The sequence below is a fragment of the Emys orbicularis genome, chromosome 6 (genome assembly GCF_028017835.1).
Source record: "Emys orbicularis isolate rEmyOrb1 chromosome 6, rEmyOrb1.hap1, whole genome shotgun sequence".
In the NCBI taxonomy this organism is placed as follows: Eukaryota; Metazoa; Chordata; order Testudines; family Emydidae; genus Emys; species Emys orbicularis.
The window spans coordinates 50,179,005-50,198,339 of NC_088688.1; the positions used below are offsets into that span (position 1 = coordinate 50,179,005).

General features: G+C 43.0%; 2 protein-coding genes across 2 annotated transcripts in view; one reads left to right on the forward strand and one right to left on the reverse strand.

Moving 5' to 3' along the window:
* The window catches only part of BDP1 (B double prime 1, subunit of RNA polymerase III transcription initiation factor IIIB), a 71,263-nt gene extending 63,516 nt beyond the window's left edge, over positions 1-7,747 (reverse strand). The window contains 6 exon segments of the mRNA XM_065406560.1: positions 1,631-1,771; positions 2,361-2,420; positions 3,993-4,102; positions 5,283-5,838; positions 7,457-7,578; positions 7,580-7,747. Coding sequence (XP_065262632.1) covers positions 1,631-1,771; positions 2,361-2,420; positions 3,993-4,102; positions 5,283-5,838; positions 7,457-7,578; positions 7,580-7,747 — 1,157 coding nt within the window.
* Positions 7,748-11,902: 4,155 nt separating this feature from the next.
* SERF1B (small EDRK-rich factor 1B) lies at positions 11,903-17,446 on the forward strand. Its single transcript, XM_065406489.1, has 3 exons — positions 11,903-12,078; positions 14,089-14,197; positions 16,861-17,446. The coding sequence occupies exons 1-3, from the start codon at positions 12,072-12,074 to the stop codon at positions 16,931-16,933; spliced, it is 189 nt and encodes a 62-aa protein (XP_065262561.1). The 5' UTR covers positions 11,903-12,071; the 3' UTR covers positions 16,934-17,446.
* The last annotated feature ends 1,889 nt before the right edge of the window (positions 17,447-19,335 follow it).

Below are 19,335 nucleotides of genomic sequence, written 5' to 3' on the forward strand. Positions count from 1 at the left end.
GACTCTTCCTGCCATACTGCAAGTTCACATCAATTTAACTACGTTTCACTACCATGCCAATATCTCTCTATTATATGAATTAGAGAATATTGGGAATTGATATTAACCTAGTTAAATTACACACAGTAGAACCTCAGAGTTACTAACAGCAGTCAAACAAACTGACCAGTCAACCAGACTCCTCATTTAGAACCAGAAGTACACAATCAGGCAGCAGAGACCAACAAAAAAAAAAAAAGCAAATACAGTACAGTACTGCATTAAATGTAAACTATTAAAAAAATAAAGGGAAAGTTTAAAAAAGACTTGACAAGGTAAGGAAACTGTTTGTGCTTGTTTAATTTAAATTAAGATGGTTAAAAGCAGCATTTTTCTTCTGCAGTAAAGTTTCAAAGCTGTATTAATCAACGTTCAGTTGTAAACTTTTGAAAAAACAACCACAACGTTTTGTTCAGAGTTATGAACATTTCAGAGTTACGAACAACCTCCATTCCCAAGGGGTTCATAACTCTGAGGTTCTACTGTAATTACATTCACTCTAACATTTTAGAAATATGGAACACATATACATTAAGTAAAATGTAGTGAAGAGTCCAATGTCTCAAATTTGTTTGTCTAATTAGTCTTAAACTTTCCAAGAAAACTCTTTTGCAAGGTCACGTATGGGAAATTCTTCATTTCTTTTTTACTGTTCCAAATTCCTCTTCCAGGTCATCCCTAAGCTCCCGTAATAACTCAAATCCTGACCCTGTAATGATGCATTGTGTATAGCCCTAATTTACTATCCAACACGGAATTAAATCAGGGGTGGGCAAACTTTTTGGCCTGAGGGCGACATTGGGGTTCCAAAACTGTATGGAGGGCCGGGTAGGGAAGGCTGTGCCTCCCCAAACAGCCTAGCCCCCACCCCCTATCCACCCCCCTCTCACCCCAACTGCCCCCCTCAGAACCCCCGACCCATCCAACCCTCTCTGCTCCTTGTCCCCTGACCGCCCCCTCCCGGGAACCCCTGCCTCTAACCGCCCCCCCGCCCCGGACCTCACCCCAACCCCCTCTACTCCCTGTCCCAACTGCCCTGACCCCTATCCACACCCCCACACCCTGACAGGCCGCCCGGGACTTCCACGCCTATCCAACCGCCCCCTGATCCCCGTCCCCAGAACCTCTGCCCCATCCAACCGCTCCCTACTCCCTGTCCCCTGACTGCCCCCCGGGACCCCATGCCCCTTATCCAAACCCCCCTCTCCCCGCCCCCTTACCATGCTGCTCAGAGCAGCAGGACTGGCAGCCGCGCCGCCCAGCCGGAGCCAGCCATGCCGCCGCGCTGCCCGGCAGGAGCTTGCAGCCCTGCCACCCAGAGCGCTGGTGGCACGGGGGCTACGGGGGAGGAGGAACAGCTGGGGAGGGGCCAGGGGCTAGCCTCCCCGGCCGGGAGCTGAAGGGCCGGGCAGGACAGTCCCGCGGGCCACAGTTTGCCCACCTCTGAACTAAATTCTAAGGTATTATGTAAAATTATGAAGCCAGATAGTTAACTCGATTAGCAGGAGTTACATTGTTAACCACTCTGGAAACCAGATAGTAATTCATCAGACACACATAGCACAGGAGTTAGCTGCAGAATATCAGTTACCTTTCTTCATCCAGAATAATTGTACCATCTTCTGCTACTTTCACTCGAGGAACTAGAAGAGGACCATCATTCTCCTCCCCTTCCTCTGGCTCAGTCTCAGCCTCCTCATCTTCATGATCAGGAGCACGTATCTCTTCTGGTCTACAATTTTGAAAGATTAACATTCAGCACATACACACAAGTAGCATTTTCTTCTGGTCGCTATGTATCTGCTGGATTACCCCATACATTATTCAGTCACCTAGCTAAAACCCCCACAATTTTATAAATCTTCAGATTAACATTTTATCAGTTATATTTTGATATATGAAAATGTCAATTGGCTGGATGCATGTAAAATTAACACCAAACATGATGTTAACTGGCTGCAATAATAACTTTCCTTGAATTACAAGTACTCCCTGTCATAATAATGATTAAAAAGCACAAATGTAACATGATCAACCTATTACCATGAACAACAAGATACTCATCACAGCTAACCTGTCTCAAGAAGTCTGAGTGAACAGATTGATTTCTACATTCTGCTCCTGGACAATTTATCTAATGACTACCATTTCTCCTCCATCTTCCCGCCATCTAAAATAATTAATTTAAAACAAAGGAATAAATTTATCACAACAGTAAGTTAGGAACCAGACAATCCCTTCTGCATTACTTATACATAAAATGTACTTCTTTTCCAACAAAAGGCATTTTGACGTTAAGTATCAGAGACACAAAGACTTACTCTTTCATTTGGACCTGTGTAGAAGTCTTCTCAGTTTTCTTTTCTTCTGCCAGCGAAGACCTATTAATGAATATTAGAGATATGACAATATTCACTGATACATAGATTTACACTAACAGAAAAAAAAACACCCCCAAAATCTGTTCTAAATCTGAAGGCAAAACATCTTTACTAGGGCACTCTCTTTATACCATGCTAGTGCATCATCTAATTTCATAATCTGTATATACTGCTAAGTGACTTGAGCAACCTAAGGTTCTAGAAATGAATAGTTCAGGAGAATTAGTAATGGGATAGAGAACCTGTTGTCACTTCACATCACCTGACTTCACATCATCTGTCCGAATCCATTACATAACATCATAGTACTATGCTAAAATGCAATAGGGTATTTTTAGTTCGTGCTAGCAAGATCTATATAGACCTATTACTGTGGAACTTGTTAGTGCGCATTAGAAATCATATCCATGTAGCATACACTGCTGCTCCATGAAGAGATACCATGAATTCTTTGATCTCAGACCAGTTACCAGTGGACAGCTAACAGTGCCACTGCTACCAACACAATTGGCAACAATGTTAGCAAGGCAAGCAGAAATGCCAAACTTCCAATGGACACAGAAAATGAACTACCTACCCTACTACTCCTAAGGCTAGTCCTTCCAGGTAGGGATTATATTGCCAGAGGTTTGACACATTATTTTTGTGCCTTGTTCCACACTACACATGATTAAGGATACAATTTAGTCATGGAGGTCATGGATTCTGTGACTTCACTGGACCGCCACGACTTCGGCTTAGCTGTCAGCAGCGCGGCCGGAGGCGTGCACCCCCCTCCGTCCCCCATGGCCGGAGCCAGGGCAGTGTGCCCAACCCCTTCGGCTTCAACAGATTCCAGAGCCATTGTTGCATGTCCCCACCCCACAGCTTCAGCTGGGTTTGGAGCTGGGAGCTGTGCCCCCATGATGGTGGGGCTAGAGCTGTTAGTCCCCACAGTGGGGATCCAGGTGTCATTCCTTCCCCTCCTCGCCCAGCCCTCTTTCCCCCCATTATTTTTAGTAAAAGATATGGACAGATCAGGGCTCCCATAAATTTTTGTTTATTGCTCGCGACTTGTCCGTGACTTTTACTAAAAATAACCATGACAAAATCTTAACCTTACTTATGATAAGTTGATAGCATACGGTCACTACCCTCTCAAGACACACCTCCGCCATGATGCCTATTAAAAAAGTCAGCCAACTTATGATGGCTACATTGAAGAGCAGCTAATATTTAATCTACAATTGGGAAAAATTCAAGTGTATGTTCATGTATACACACAGATTTGATTATATCATACTTCACTTATTACTTGTCTATATACATTGAAATACTTCAGGGTATGGACTGTATCTCCATATGTTTGTACAGAACTTAACATGAGACTCTAATCCCGATTGCAATACAAATACCAAGTAATAGTGATATAGCATTCAGAAGCTTATGCTGCCACTGCCCGTGCTTTACCTGTTCTATGGATAAACAGGACTTCCGTATCCAGGGCTGTCAGTATAATACATTTCACAAGGATTAAAATTAGTATACACAGACAAAAACAATTTACCGTTAAGAAAAGAGAACTGTACTTACTTCATAGGATTGTTTTCTGGCAGGTAGTATATCAAGTCTCTCATAGTCATTTTGGAATGATCTGGTGGAGTTTTCCCTTCAATTACTGTTGGTCTATTTTTCCATCTTTTCTACATACCAAAGATACGTTTATTTAGCTTTTTCTTTATTCACACACATTATAGAAAAATAAATATTTATTTTTCTATGTGCCTGGACTAATTTTTCTCTAACATTATTGTAGCTTTTTGATTTTACAGTGTACATTTCTCAAAGACATCATCAACCTTAATTGATCTGGGTTTTCAAGAGAACTCAATGCTCTGTGTGGGTATGAGTGTGTAGACCCAGAAGCCAAGACACACTGGATGCATGGTCTAGTATCAGAGCTAAAAGGACTGAGGTGTGTCAAACCAAGGAGCGTGAGACACTTTAGATTATATTTTATCTTTGCCTAATTCAAAATAAAACAAATAGTGAACTTGCACAGGATTGCAACTGTTGGGTTTTCATATAAATGATGAATTCAACTTTTAAAAATGAACACTGTCAATTAAAAATAGATAAAAATAGTTTCAGACACTATGAATGCTCCTGAACTCCCTGCCATTTTGTGTGGCTTTTTTAAAAGTATTATTATTGTTGTTGGCAGGGAGATTAAGGACCTGTTATAGTACATGAAACCACTTTTTTTTTTTTTTTAAATTGACTAATTTTCAAGTTGACTTATCCACCGAAAGGAAAGCTGCTGCCTCTTTTCCTTCTCATATGTACCTTCTATATTGATATATACAAATCTCTTACATTGTGCTGCTGAATTCAATTTTCATTAGAATCTCATGAGGTTTAATAGTTAAGTGTTTTAACATCCCTATAAGATTGCTCAACTATGAAATAGTGAAGTGAGCTGTCCAAGGTAACAGAACTGAGTCAATAACAAAGCTGAGTACAGAACACAAGAGTCCCAACTCTCAGCTCCCCCACTGTATTTACCAATGATAAAAATACATAGTTAAAATAGTAAGCATTCTGGCTGGCATGTTAGCAGGAGTATTATTATGTCACATAAAGGTCCACTAGTAGAATCACACCACCACCAAAAATAAATAAGTAAATCATTTTTATACAAAAGAACACTCACTCCTGTGATAGGACAAGAGCTACTAGACCCCATCATAGGCTGCCAGCACTATGCTGCTGACATCATAGTTACCGTAGATTACATACTGGAATTGACCCACAGGGATCAGGCAAATGTTGATTCCCGTTTTTGTGTCCTCTCTGCCCAAAATTCCCAAAGCAGGACCTTACCATCCTCTCTTTCTTAAGCTCTTCTTTGAGCATCTCTCTTAACTTCTGAGCTTTGAGGATTCTTTCACGGTCTGAGCATTTTTGTTTATCTTTTGTTAGCGGGGGTTTTGTATGTGGCATTTCCTCTTGTGTGGGTCTTCCTTGGGTGGGTCTCTCCTTGAGAGGGCAGAGTGTGTTCTTCTGGAGGATTTCATCATTTTTGAGAGCAGTTACACCCACATTTGGCTCTTTGCTCACTGATTTTTTAAGTGGGGAAAACTGTGGCACTTGTGGGACAGGTGTTTTCTTTTCAGGCAGTATGGGAGACTTTGGGGAGCTTTCTGTATTAATCTTCTCTGATGGATAGGATTCCTTCTGAAGTGAAGAGTTACCATTAGTAACAGACTGAGGTACTAGTTTTTGAGAAGACTTTGATACTGAACGTTGTGCAGACGGAAGTGTAACTCTGGGTTTTGCCAGATTAGGCATAGTGGATATTCGTTTTCTTCTCTGTAAAGGTGTATCTGCAGGTTTCCTAGCTTCTCCATCATCATTTGCACAACCAGTCCTTTCATCTCTGTGGAAAATTAAAACAAATATCTTACCCTGAAATCCCTTACAATGACAGTTTTGCTACTTTTAAGATTGCATTGAGGGGAGCACATCTAAAGCCTAAATATAGTACTAAAAAAAGTGTATTACTCTGAGAACCTTATCCAAGAACCCATACTTAACCAAACCAAGACATATTGAATGGTGCCTCGTAAATTATGTAAAATATAGATTCTTATGTCCAAAAATCAAAATATTAACAAGTTTTTAGCAATAGTGATTAACATTTAAGTATTTAGACTGTTTTTTTTTTAATGAAATGCTCTTTACCTTCAATCTCAACGCACACTCATAGATCACCAGATAATAAAATAGTTTATGCATAAAATTAAAATTGTATAAAAATATTTAATAAACTCAGATGTAACAACAATGTGTCAGGAAAAAGGCTTAATTTAAATTCCTCTGCAGTATTTGCAACTCAAATATTATATCACTGTGTAACTCCTTAAAACCCAGAGTGAAACTGACAAGAGTTTCACAATCTATGCTAAGTGTATAAAAAGTCAGCAGCCCTTTCCTAGGTGAGTACAGTACTATTAGTTTCTACAGGAAGTCAATCTTGGTTTAAAATGAAACTAAGTTTCTAATACTTAAGGTTGCAAAGACAATATTCCCAACATGAACCTAGTGCAAATCAATGCACTGTTGTCTTCCTAACTCTGCAGACCACTCCAGTGCCTCAACTGCTGATCATTGCTTGGTCAAGATACAGCAGAGGTGAACTGCAAAGATTTTTTTAAAAATGAGGATTGTGCTTTTTTTTTTGGTTCTGCATGATATATAAAAAAGGCCTGGAAAGTCAGTCCCTGGTTGTAGTTTTAACTTTCAAAGTATCAGGAATGTCAAGTCTGAATAAAATAAAACCCCACAAAATGTCAGGTATATTTTTCAAGCTCTGTGGTAAAGTCATGTAGACATTTTAAAATGGACAAAGTACTAAGTGACATTTAATGATTTTAATCTGGACTGTTTCTTTAATTCTAGGTGTAAATCCAAGAAAGTGTTGCCCAGTCTAATTCATAGATATCCACCCAAATTTTGGTACCAAAAACAACAACAACAAAAACTGTTTGCTGCTGCTGTTTTTTTAATGGCCCCCCTCAAATGTCAGTGTTACACAACTAGGAGCGGTATACTTTCCTTGAGTTGTGTTCTGAGGACCTCCACCATTGATTTCAATGAGAACTGTGCAAATCAAGGTAATATCTGGTCCCAGAGTGAATCATTATTATAATGGTTTTTCTTAGTATTTGCTCTAGTGGCCTAAGGTGTTACAGAAAAGCAGATATAACAACTTCCTAGGTGCTACTGCAATAAAATAGTAGATTAATAATAATAGAAAAAGGTCTGCACTGATAAAAAACAATTATTCAGTCCTAGGGAAATCAACACTAAACTTCCAAGTACTAACTTCAATCACAAATATTAAATGTATGGCCCGATCCAGAATTGTTTTCCACCTAGGAGAACCCCTGCACCGAGGCAGGGATCAATTTATTTCAATGGAGGCTCGTCCACGTGAGGCTTATTGCAGGATTGGGGACTATAACAAAATAAGAATAATTATGTACAAAAAATACCTATATAGCCATTTATTTCTAAACCAAGGGCTGGCACTCGTTGCATTCTTGATTATCTTAGATCTAGCAAATAGTGACCTCTCATCCTGCAGTAATATGTACTTCGTAACTTCAAACACGGCAAACCCAAGCCAACAAGGGAACAATCCTCAGACAGGAAAAATACCTCCTGAACAAAAGGGAGACAGGCACGGAGAAGGCGTTGGACACCTGACAGCTTCCAAGCACGGTGCGTGCAGCTGCGGTGTGAGGGACAGTGCAGAGCGCAAGGGCAGGTAAGCTGCTGGCCATGATGGTAACCAGACAGCTCCCAAAGCTTTCCAGGCACCTGAGAACCTGTACAGGACTGAGACCTCCAAGCAGCGCCCTCCCGGCGGTTGCTGGTCCTGCTCCCCCAGGTTGCACGGAGCTGGGGCTGCTCCTGACAGCGAGAGTTGCCCAGCGGCGGCTTGGTGGGACTAGAGCCGCGCAGAGCCCAGTACAGATCGCGAGCTGCGGGACTCACCTGTTCCCCTGCTGTCCCCCCTCTGGCTGGGGCGGGGGGTCCGGGCGGGGACCGGCAGCAGCTCCGGGAGAGGCTGTCGCGCTGGGCTGCGACTCTTGCCTTGCCGGCAGGGAGGCAGAATCCTGGCCGCGCTGCGGCTCCGGGGCCGCCGGGGCGCCGCCCCTACCCATGGGCCTCACATTGGGCTTCACGCTGAGCCTGGCTCGGCGGAACATGTTGCCGGGCTGCTCCCCCGTTCCCCTCGCTCAGGCGGGGGAGGAAAGAGCTCGGTCCGGCCCCTGGGAGCGGCGGGGGGGGGTTACTCCCACCTGGACAGGGAAGCGCTAGAGCCGAGTATCCCGCCTCCGGCGCCGCCGCCTCATGTCACTTGCCGCACACCGGGTTCGGGTCCCCCCTCCCCGCCGTGCACAGGGCCTGGTGCAGCCAAACGTCATCAGCCTGCGACCGGCCGCAGCGGGGAAACACGTTCACACGTGACGCGTCAAAAGGCGGGGTAAGTGGAGCGCGTTCCCTCCCTAGAACTTCCGTAACTAGCGGAGATTGCGGCCAAAGTGACGGAGAGCCGGAGGGGACGTGGAGTGCTGTGTATCGCGAGTCCGCGGCTTGCAGGGTGTGGGGTGTTTGTTACAGCCCCCCCGAGTGCCTGGGGGTCTGTGATTGATGTGAGAATCTGAGTTTTCCTTTAAAAAAGTTATGTTTCTAGCCTTTGTGTTTACAGAGTTGAAAAAGGCTCATACAAGAAAGCAAATAACACTTCCAAAATGCATATTTTTTTTAATCGTATTTGTAAGCAAGTCTTCTGATTTTGGGAGGAGGGAGGGGGTTCTTATTCAGGGTTTTCAAGTTATTGCAGTTGACCTTATTCCTGAGGGAATTCTGTGCCAAAAAAATAAAAATTCTGTGCACAATATTCTAAAGTCCTGCAAATTTTATTCATCAGTAAATGTGGAGGCTCCGGTGTGGCAGTAGAAAGCACAGGCCACTGGCTGCATGGAGGTGGGACATCACCCTGCAGCCCCCCGCCCCTCCTTGACGTGGATTTAGTGGTGAGCCTGCACCTGAACCTGACAGCACAAGGGCTGGGCCTGCCCCAGAAACATCCTGGGGGCTCTGCCCCTCTGCACCATGCACACCAGGAATGGGGAGTTAGTCTAAGTCCACCAGGATGCAAGTGTGGACAGGCTTAGCATGGGGGGGTCTAGATGTGGGGTGAGAAGATTTTGGGTGGGGCAATCTGGGTGCATGTTGCTCAGTGATGGCGTCCAGGTGCAGGGGGAATCTGGATGCCCCGGGGGCTTGTTGGGGGGTTCCATTTGCAGGGGGAGTCCAGGTGAAGGTGGTTGGGGCTCAGCAGGGGGGGTGGCCTTGGGGGCTGAGCTGGGTGCTGGGGGGGAGGCTTAATGGGATGGGGGTCCAGGTGCGGAGGGCTCAGTGAGAGTTGGTCTGGATGCAGGGCTGGGGTCCAGGTGCAGAGGGAGCTCAGCAGGGGGGGCTCGTAGGGGGATCTAGGTACATGGAGGCTCTGGATGCAGGGAGTGAGGCTTGGCAGGGTGGAGGTTCAGGTGCTGGGGAGGCTGGGCATGGTGGGGTCCAGATGCATGGGGTTGGACGGATGGGGAAGCACCTCCTCCCACGGCTGAGGAGTGATGGGGGCAGGAAGCGAAGATGGGGAGGGTGCAGAGTGTCCTGCAGCCAGGGGAGGTTCCTGGGGCTGGGGGTGACCCGGCCCCAGCCGCTCTTTGCAGGGGAAGAGAAAGTCCTGGCTGCCCTCAACCCCAGCCCATCCAGGACTAGCAGCTGAACCCAGTGCAGGGTAGGAGCCACTGGCTGGGCCGTCTCCAACGCTCCCCACTCCCTGCCATTTACCTCTCCGCTGGCTGCTCTGAGCACCCAAAACAATGTGCCTGTGTTGCTGGGGGTGGGGGGAGGGGGGCGCATGACCGCTCTTGTGGCTTCCCTTTGCTTCCACATCAGAAAGTCATTTTTTCTGTGGGGAAGCAAAGAAATCTGCAGGGCATGAATTCTGCGTGCCCACAGTTGCAGGACGCCTGCTGAGGTAGGTGCTAATGCGGCTGCAAGCGGCCCATTCCCCCCGCCGGGAGCAATAGTGTAAAAAAAATGGGGGGGCATCACTTTTTGGCACCCTAGGCGGCCGCCTAGTCGTTACACCGGCCCTGCATATAAGTAAAGTCCTGCACCCATGTGGAACTTTTTGCTGCTTGAGGACCATAATTGTTGTGACAGACTTAATACTGCAGTCAATAAATAAGATTTTCTGTAGTTTGGAATTACTTTTATTTATTTGTATTACAGTCATGTACACAGGCCTCAGTCAGGTTCAGGGCACCATTGTGACAGGCATTCTGCACATATAGGCCTCGTTCTTGCTATGAACTCTGCATGGACATACTCTGGCAACTACACAGAGTTCATCGGGGCCATAAGAGATAGTCCCTGCACCCAAATACTTTATAATTTTACATCTTGAGCTTGCAATAAGATCCATGCAGGCAGTCTCTTGTGTCCATGCAGAGCCCCATTGCCTTCATGATTTCAGTTAGTTACAAGTACCTGCTGGTGCAAAGCTCATTGAACAGCATAGATGTTAATCCTGCAAATGCTTAGGCACTTATTTATTTAATTTTACTCATGTGAGCAGTCCCATTGCTTTGATTGAGACTACTCACATTAGTGAAATTAATCATGTGCCTAAATGTTTATACATTTGGGACCTAAAGTACCAACTTTACAATTAAATCTGTGTAGGAATGGCAGACCCTTCTGCCTGTGCAGAGAAACCAAAGGGGTGCTGCATAGTTTTAAGGATCTGCCTGCACAGATCTGATTACAAGGTCAGGACCGGAGTTTTTCATATTCTAATAACTCAAAAACAGCTTAATTAATTTTGTACTAAATTTCTAAAATAATGATAAATCCAAGAGCTGAGAATCAAGCAGATGACAGTTCAGCCCAGAGAGACATTATAATTTGCAATGATGTAAGTGGGGCTTCTGGTTTATAAAGTTTAGTTTTTTGGGCTTTGCTATTTAGTTTTAGATAAATTATATTACCTTTTTACGGATTAAATGTGATTTTAAAATATTGTTTTTCTCAAATTTAACAAAAATGACCTCCTCTGAAACTCTGAATTCCTGGCAGTGAGTTCTCATTTAGCATGTGAGGACCGGACCTGGCACTGTTACAGCACCATAATTTTCTACATTGCAAGAAGAGTAAATATTGGTCACTTCCAGTTTACATTTTAGAGATTTACCATCACTCACCATTTTATCTTGACTATTGCAATATTTAGTGTGTTTTTTAAGCCCGAGTACCTGGAATTCTGTGATTATATGAAGAATCACAGTTTTAATTTTTTTAAAAGCCTTCATGGTTGAAGAGAAAAATTTGAAAACAGGACCCAAGTGTGGCGCAAAACAGCTCTATTTGCTTTCTGGGTTTTGAGACTTCAGGGTGCACTGGGATCATATTTTCACGCTTTTCTATGCCATCAGGCAGGACAAAAACCTGCTTCCAAAACAGAAAAGTTGTGGCTTTCAGATAATCATGTGCCCTTACTGCCTCCCGGAATTTGGAGGAAGGGGTAAGAAACCACACCAAATAGTCTGAAACTTCGACGCAGCCTTAAATATCGTGAGAACGCTGATTTCCACAACCCGAGGGAAACAGATTTACTGAGAGGTTTCAGAGTAGCAGCCGTGTTAGTCTGTATCCTCAAAAATAACAGGAGTACTTGTGGCACCTTAGAGACTAACAAATTTATTAGAGCATAAGCTTTCATGGGCTACAACCCACTTCTTCGGATCCTAGCCCTTCAGAGTCACAGCAGCCCGGACATGCTGCTAACTGAGCATGCGCAATGTTGACGAACCCCACCGCTCAGAGGCTCCGGCTAATTCTAATCTTGGTGGGGGTGGTTTGGTGACGCCTGCATATTTGTGACGTCACACAGGCGGTCACTATATAAACCACGTCTGGGGTGGGGGCGCTGAAGGGGAGGTAGAAGAAGGTTCTGGCAGTTGCTGGAGCGCTTGGGAGAAGTAGTCGCGGCTTAGGTTCGGTGCGTCCCACCAGGGATATTGTCTCGCTATGGCCCGTGAGTATCAACCTGAGTGTCCCCGCCCTGTCGGGAACGGCTCTGCCGGCTCCGCGCCGCCGCTGGCGGCTGTCGGGCCTAGGTGATGGAGCCGCGGCGGCAGCCCGGGCCCCCGCGGAGGACTGTGAGAGCGGCGCATGCCCCCTTCTCTCTGGGTCGGGCCCGGTTCGTGCATGATGGTGGCTGGTCCCGGTAATTCAGGCTCCAGGCGCCTCTTTTCCGCTCCAATCGCCGCACCCGGCCCGGCAGCGCCGCCTCCCTGCCGAGCTGTGCAGGCCCCGGGGCCCGTGAGCCCCGCAGGCTTCTTCCGAGCCGGCGCCATAGTGGCCCCACCCGGCGTCTGACTGCAGGAGCGGCCTCCAGGGTAACCAGAGATGGTGCGGGGCGCCTCCCAGGAAGGGGCCCGGCGGGGGATTAACGCGGCGGGCGGGACTCGGGTACCTCTGGCAATCGTACTGCGACCTCGCTCCTTGGTGACTCCTTTTCCTCCCTGTAAAACTGGGTATTTCTGGAGCGAAACCTCAGTGGCTGTGAACATGGGCCCTGTTTTGAGCCGGGTCCCCAAAGGGTGGCACTAAAGCCAGCCTTAAAAACATGGGCAACTCGGAACAAAGCAGAGTCTCCTGGGTAGTCTTTGCAGGGCTGCTTGTGATGAGTTGCTGATCAGTCAGGCCGGCAGCTCAACGTTTCATTGTTGGCTGTCAGGCTACAAATAAAATGCCCTTAAATGGCCCCTGAACATCTAATCCCACCATACTGAACTTACCACTGCCAGACTCTGCCCTCCCTATTTATGTAAATAACTTTAAAAATAAGCCAATAATGTTAACTGCAGCAGTACAGTGAGGTGTTGCAGGAACCCATGTTGCTCAAAGTCTGATGTTGGGGGTACAATGCCCCTTGACTATATTAATGGCAAAAAATTAATAGAGGAAACATCACAGTAGTAGTCAGAGATGTTCATTATTACAGTTTTCTCAAACTCTAGAGCAGCTTCTTCATTTCTCCTGGCAACAAACTAATCTTCAGCATTACTGAAGTTGTCTGTTTTGTAGCTTAATTTGGGAGATGTTCTAAATTCAGCTTAGAGTTTCTAAACATACAGCTGAAATTCACTGTAGTGATCCACGTTCAAGGAAGAACTGGGTAATTAAGAACTAAACTTCCTCACACAAGTGCCCTCCAGTCTGAAAGGGAAGTTGCAGGCTTATGCAATCAGTGATACAGCTGTCTCAATCTACTTATGAAGAGGTACTGTATAGTATGCACAACTTGAGGTCAAAAAGAGGCATGGATGATGTGTTCTGTACCCCGTCATCCTCAAATCAAAAGTACTTGCTAATACATGAACATGGGTATTGGTACACTTCCCCCTTATCTATTTCAAAATAGTAATTGAAGAGGCAGAGCAGGCTTGGAGATCTTTCTGCTATACTGACTAGTCCTCATTTTCATTATATAGTGAACTTCCAGGTTTAGCATCCTGGTACATGTAAAACTTTAAGTACATGATCATCAGACTACACACCTAAACTTTGATTATTCTCATTGGAAATACTTCTGTCACTTTGTACATGTGGTGAGATCGACATTTACTGACACCAATAAAAATCTGATCCTTCCAAGCTTATTTGTAACTTAGCCTGAACTGCTTATATTTGGCAGAACTTTTCCATGCCACATCTGCCTCAAACTGAAGTTCCTAGGAACACTTCAACAAAAAACATGTAGCTGTTTCTCAGACCAAGGTTAGGGAAAAATGTTAAATTCTCTTAGCTGTTAAATTTGGGAAGCTCTAGCACCTCCTTGCTTTACACCAGAGTTGCTGTTTTGCCTTGCAGAATTTGTCTTTTGGATCCAAACTTTGGGAGGAAAAACTCCATGGGTAGTTTTAGTAACGCTTTTCACTGGTTTTGGTCTTAAGGTACTAAATAACTGTCAGAATACAATCTTAGAGTGGAGGTAAGGAAGGGAAATTACAGCACATATATAAACTTGAATATTATGTAGGTGGGAACCAGCGTGAACTTGCCCGCCAGAAAAACATGAAGAAAACCCAGGAGGTCCTCAAGGGAAAAAGGAAAGAGGATAGTTTGTCTGCTTCTCAGAGAAAACAAAGGTAAGCTCTAGTACACAGGTGTCAGAGAGGAGGGTGAGTGGTATTCTAGAAGCTCTGCTCATGAAAATAAACTGTACCTACTTGATACTAGTAGACTGATTATATTTTGAATATCTGCATATATTTTAGGTTAGTCAGACTTGGCTTCCCCATAGTATTTCTTGAGCTTGAATCTGTTTTGGGTGGGCCTCAAATGCCCTTCTGGGTTCTACTGTAGTCCTTGGGTTTTTCCTCCTTGTTGGGAGGGAAGTGGTAGTACCTCCTGAGCCACTCACTTAAGGTGCCAAAACAAAACATTCAGATTGTGCAGTTCTTAATATTTTCCTTCCCTCTTACATGCTTAAAGTCTCAAAGCATGTAGTTCAGACAATAAATCAGCGTACCAGCACAGTCCAAACCCTGGATACTCTTCTTCTCTAAACAAGGAATTAGCCATTTCAATCTGAAAAGCAGCTTGACCTAGTAGACAGACAGGAAATATTTGTTCATCTATAAATTGAGTATTGCCTCATTCACAGTGGGTCCCCCTACCATTCATCTGAACTGAATACAAATGAAGGATTGTAAGATGAAACTAACAGGAAGAAAAACAGAGGGGGAAGAGAACCTTTTTGTGAGGTGCATATCAAAGGTTTGCTTGAGTATATTTGAGGAGACAGAAGGGATGCCCAGGCACCTTTCATTGAGGGAGTAAAAGGAGAGTGCTTTTGCTTCATGGAAAAAGGGGTCTCAACCGGGTTTGGTTGAAAATACTGGACTACTTTGGGTGTGGGTCTTTTTAAAGAATAACTTAAATTTAGTTTTTAAAAGCATATAATTTTTTGGGCATCAAGCGATTAAAAAAATTGCGATTAATTGTGCTGTAAAATAATAGAATACTATTTATATAAATATAAATATTTTGGATGTTTTCCACATTTTTCAAATATATTGATTTCAATTACAACATCTAATACAGTGTCTTGTCTTAGCAATTGGCTGAACAAGAAGTAGGACTGAGTGGACTTGTAGGCTCTAAAGTTTTACATTATTTTGTTTTTGAATGCAGTTATTTTTTTGTACATCTACATTTGTAAGTTAAACTTTCATGATAGAGATTGCACTACAGTATTTGTATGAGGTGAATTGAAAAATACTGTTTTATTTTTACAATGCAAATATTTATAATAAAAAAATACAAAGTGAGCATTGTACACTTTGTATTCTGTTGTAATAGAAATCAATATATTTGAAAATGTAGAAATATCCAAAAACATTTAATAAATTTCAGTTGGTATTCTATTGGTTAACAGTGCAATTAATTGCAGTTAATTTTTTAAATGCATGAGAGTTAACTGCAATTAATTGACAGCCCTAATTGTTTTTGTTCTTTGTTTCCAATTCTTACTGCCACTTTACTATAGTCTTTGAAAAACGTATTGTTTGGAGCTATATCTAAGTGCTGTGGTGTTAAGCAAAGTGATGGTCGTCAGTTGAATCTTAGAAGTTAGTGTGTACTGTTCCTTTGAGAATAGCAGTCCTGGTAATTCTGTAAGTGTTCAGTGGATCAGGGGTTGGCCACTACAGGGAACACTCTCAAGTATTCAGGGATTGGTGTGTGCCTCTCTACCTGAATGGAGAGCAAGATCTGCAGAGGCCTGGAAGATAGTGCTTGTGCTGCCAGAGGCTGTTGTCTTTAGGGAGATGATCCACAGCAAGCACAGACCAGACTATTTCATGCTAGTGGTGAGGTGCCTCATGATCCTGAGAACCCTGGGGAAGCATCACACTAAACACAATCTGTACTAAAAACTAAGATCCAGGCAATTAATTAAGTGTGAAATCTGGTCACAACATGACTCAAGGCCACAACAGTGTTCTTGAATGATAAGACTTTAATGTACTACCTTGTACTATAGAACTATCAAGTGTGCAATCAGCCTTTAATTGAACAGCAACTGCCTCCAAAATACACTTTCAAATTTAAACTGGTCCAGTAAATAGCTGGCTTCAGAGCCAGTCAAATTAGAGACACATCCTCTTGACCTAAAGATTACTGTTTGAAAGATGCTTTCCCTGTGTGTTACAACCAGGTAAAAAGCTGTCAGACTCCTGACTTTACTGAGAACATATGAGACAGGATTTGTGATCTTTGTTGGGGCTTGCTACATATCTATATCTTTATTTCATGTGACTGAGCATAATCTGTGAATTGGATTTTGGAATATCTATACCAAATGGCTTTGGTTTCCATTTTCTGCCAAGTATTGGCAAACTCAAAATTATCAGTACCTCAAGTTGGGTTTAAATATTGGAGTTTGGATTCCTCTATTATATGCATCTTCTGCTGAAGACGTATCAGACTAGAACTTCAGTGCTACCTTGGAAATATCTGTTCATCCAGGATGGAATGTTGACAGGAACATAAAATATCAATAGTTCTTTCATTGTAGTAAAATGCAGGCAAGTAGATTTGGTATCTGGGCTGATCCTCTGCAGGGCTATCAACCGATTGTCCTGATCATTTTTAAGCTTAAATATTGATCCACTGTATGCTGTTGCATTTGGTTTTGTTCCATTGGTTGAAAACCGAGAATGGAAGTAAGATGAAGCCTAATAGTAACAGTCAAGGAATATTTTCAGTAGCTCAGTATTTTTCTAACTACATGTCTGTCTTTTTACAGAGACTCTGAAATCATGCAGCAAAAGCAGAAAGCAGCTAATGAGAAGAAGACTCTGCAGGCAGAAGCAAAATAAACTGTGTGGCTACATAAATGACCTAAAATGTTACAGTACACCAAGTTATAGGGCCTAAAATATCAGACTTGTTTGTAAAAGTGGCCTACCATTAAATGGTAAATGTTTATCTTATACTTGCAGACTTATTCAATTTGCACTTATTTAGAATTTTTGGTTAGTATAGGCTGAGTAAACCAAGACTTCATTAAGTTACCTGGAATACTTATTTCAAAAAAATTGCAAGCGCTCTTATAGGCATGCAAATAAGCGTAGTTTAAGTAATGGTCGCAATAGCTTAACTGCACCTTTCATGATTAACAATGTTGACTTCACTGAATGGCTTATGTGACTACACTATTAAAGCCACAGTTAGACCAGGTTACCCTCTTCGTGACCCTTAAAGTATAACAATCATTCACAGTGGAACACTACTTTAAAAGCCCAATACCTTTGTACAATGCATTCAAACTTGTAAAGGTCTGAACTGTAAATCTCATTTTAAATTATTTTTACAATAAAATGTTGCATGAAGTATTGTTTAATCTGAAATGGGGTACAGTGGATAACCTTTTACTGGGCTTGAATTAAAAGCTATCTTACAGTGCAGATTTATCGAGAAATTAACTTTTCAAAACAATAACTTTCAGAAGACTAAAAACTGGCATGACTTGTTTAATCTTATACTGTAATCTTTTCCACAGTAGATCTGCTTGTAAACTTTTAGTTTAGCTTCACCTAGTTAAAACATTGTCTGGGTGGGAAGGGCAGCAACCTCATAACCACAGATCTATGGCCTAACTTCTTGAATTTTCTGAGCACCCTCAACTGAAAGTCCAGGAGAACCACTACTGCTCAGAAAAATCTGAAAACTAGTCCTCTTTTATTAACATGAGATTTGTTTAGAAAAATCATGGGAGGGCAAATTTTTTTAAACCTGCATTTTTAACTGTCAATCCTCCATTTCTCATCTGCATTTTGCATGTAGATATGTACAATGAGGTAAACTGGCTTAAACAGGGATTCCTTTCATAGGCAAGGCAGAGTCTGTTGGGGACAATGAACTGATTTTGAGGTAAACACTAGCAGGGCAAACTGGCTTTTCTTGGGAGCAGGTAAGGTAGGTTTCAAGGAGCTTAAACTAACCTTTACCTATATATTATATGCAGTGGGGGAGGCAAAATTATTCATTGTCATGCCACTTTCACTGCTCCTTCAGCCTTTGATGCATGCCTCAAAGATGATGCAAACTCTAGTTTCCTTTTGGTTCCTATGTAGTACATTAATAAATGGAAAGTAGTCTGAACTACCAGTTAGCTTAATTTCAGGTCTTGCTCTCCACAATCTGTCGGATCTTCTATTAAGGATAACTATCAATTCAGACAAGCTTAGCTTCATTTAAAAGTGCTAGATCTGAATAAACTCCCTCTTCCCTGCATGAATATAAACAAATGGCATGAGGACAGTGCCGGTCGCAGTAATTTGTGTTGGAGTTGCATGCATCCAACTGCTTGATAGCATAATCTGCACCTGTTCTGCCACTGTTCTTATATTTCTTCTGGGCGGCAATAAAAGAAAGATCAATAATTGGCCAAGAACTTGTGTTATCAAAGTAGTAGGATAGTATCAACAAAAAGCTATACACATGCTATCATCCTTATACAGAGAGGTAGTGTTCCCTGTATTCATTCCAAACTGCAAGAATGGTGTAATGAAACTTGCTTAGTTCAGGACTGCTTGCAAGGGTGGCAGTTTTGACAGCAGTACTAATAGCACAAGCATGCTTAGTAAAATTAGTATTAACCCATATTCTAAACAAATAGGGTTAGTACTCATTTTAGGTCTCTTCTACCATGCCAGATGCAAAATTCAGAACTGGAAATGTTTGCAGGAGTAAAACAGGCATTATCAAGCCACAGCACTCATTAAGTGGTTTATATAAGCGGTTCATCTCTACATAAATACAAAACCTGATATTTCCTTACATAACTTTCACTCTGAATTTTCTGAACGGTCTTGATCTCCTGAATTTTGGACTCTGATTCTTTCACTAAGATGTCTATCTTGCTCTATTGACATTGGGGGGGAAAATACCTGAGACTGTCCTACATTTCCTCTCCATCTCTCTTATCCCTGGTTAAAATCATACACTTTGAGCACTGCATTATGCTAATAATGCCTTTAGTCTGTTTTTCCAGAAGAAAATAAAATGTCCTGCACAACAGCAGTTGGACATGGGGTGAATTTGTCTGTGCTCCTGCCTCCTTTTGTGAAAGCACATTCATTTAAATAGGAAATGAACAGATTACCCCTACCCATTTGGGGCAGAGGATTTGGCACAAAGTGGGGGATGAGGGGAGGGGTGATAAGATCCTGGGAGGCCCCTTTGTTAAACTCCATCCCCTTGGAGGCCCCCTGCTGTG

Coding starts and splice junctions, on each gene's coding strand:
- SERF1B (XM_065406489.1), top strand. Junction 14,198..16,860: donor GCTTCTCAGAGAAAACAAAG/GTAAGCTCTAGT, acceptor GTCTTTTTACAG/AGACTCTGAAATCATGCAGC.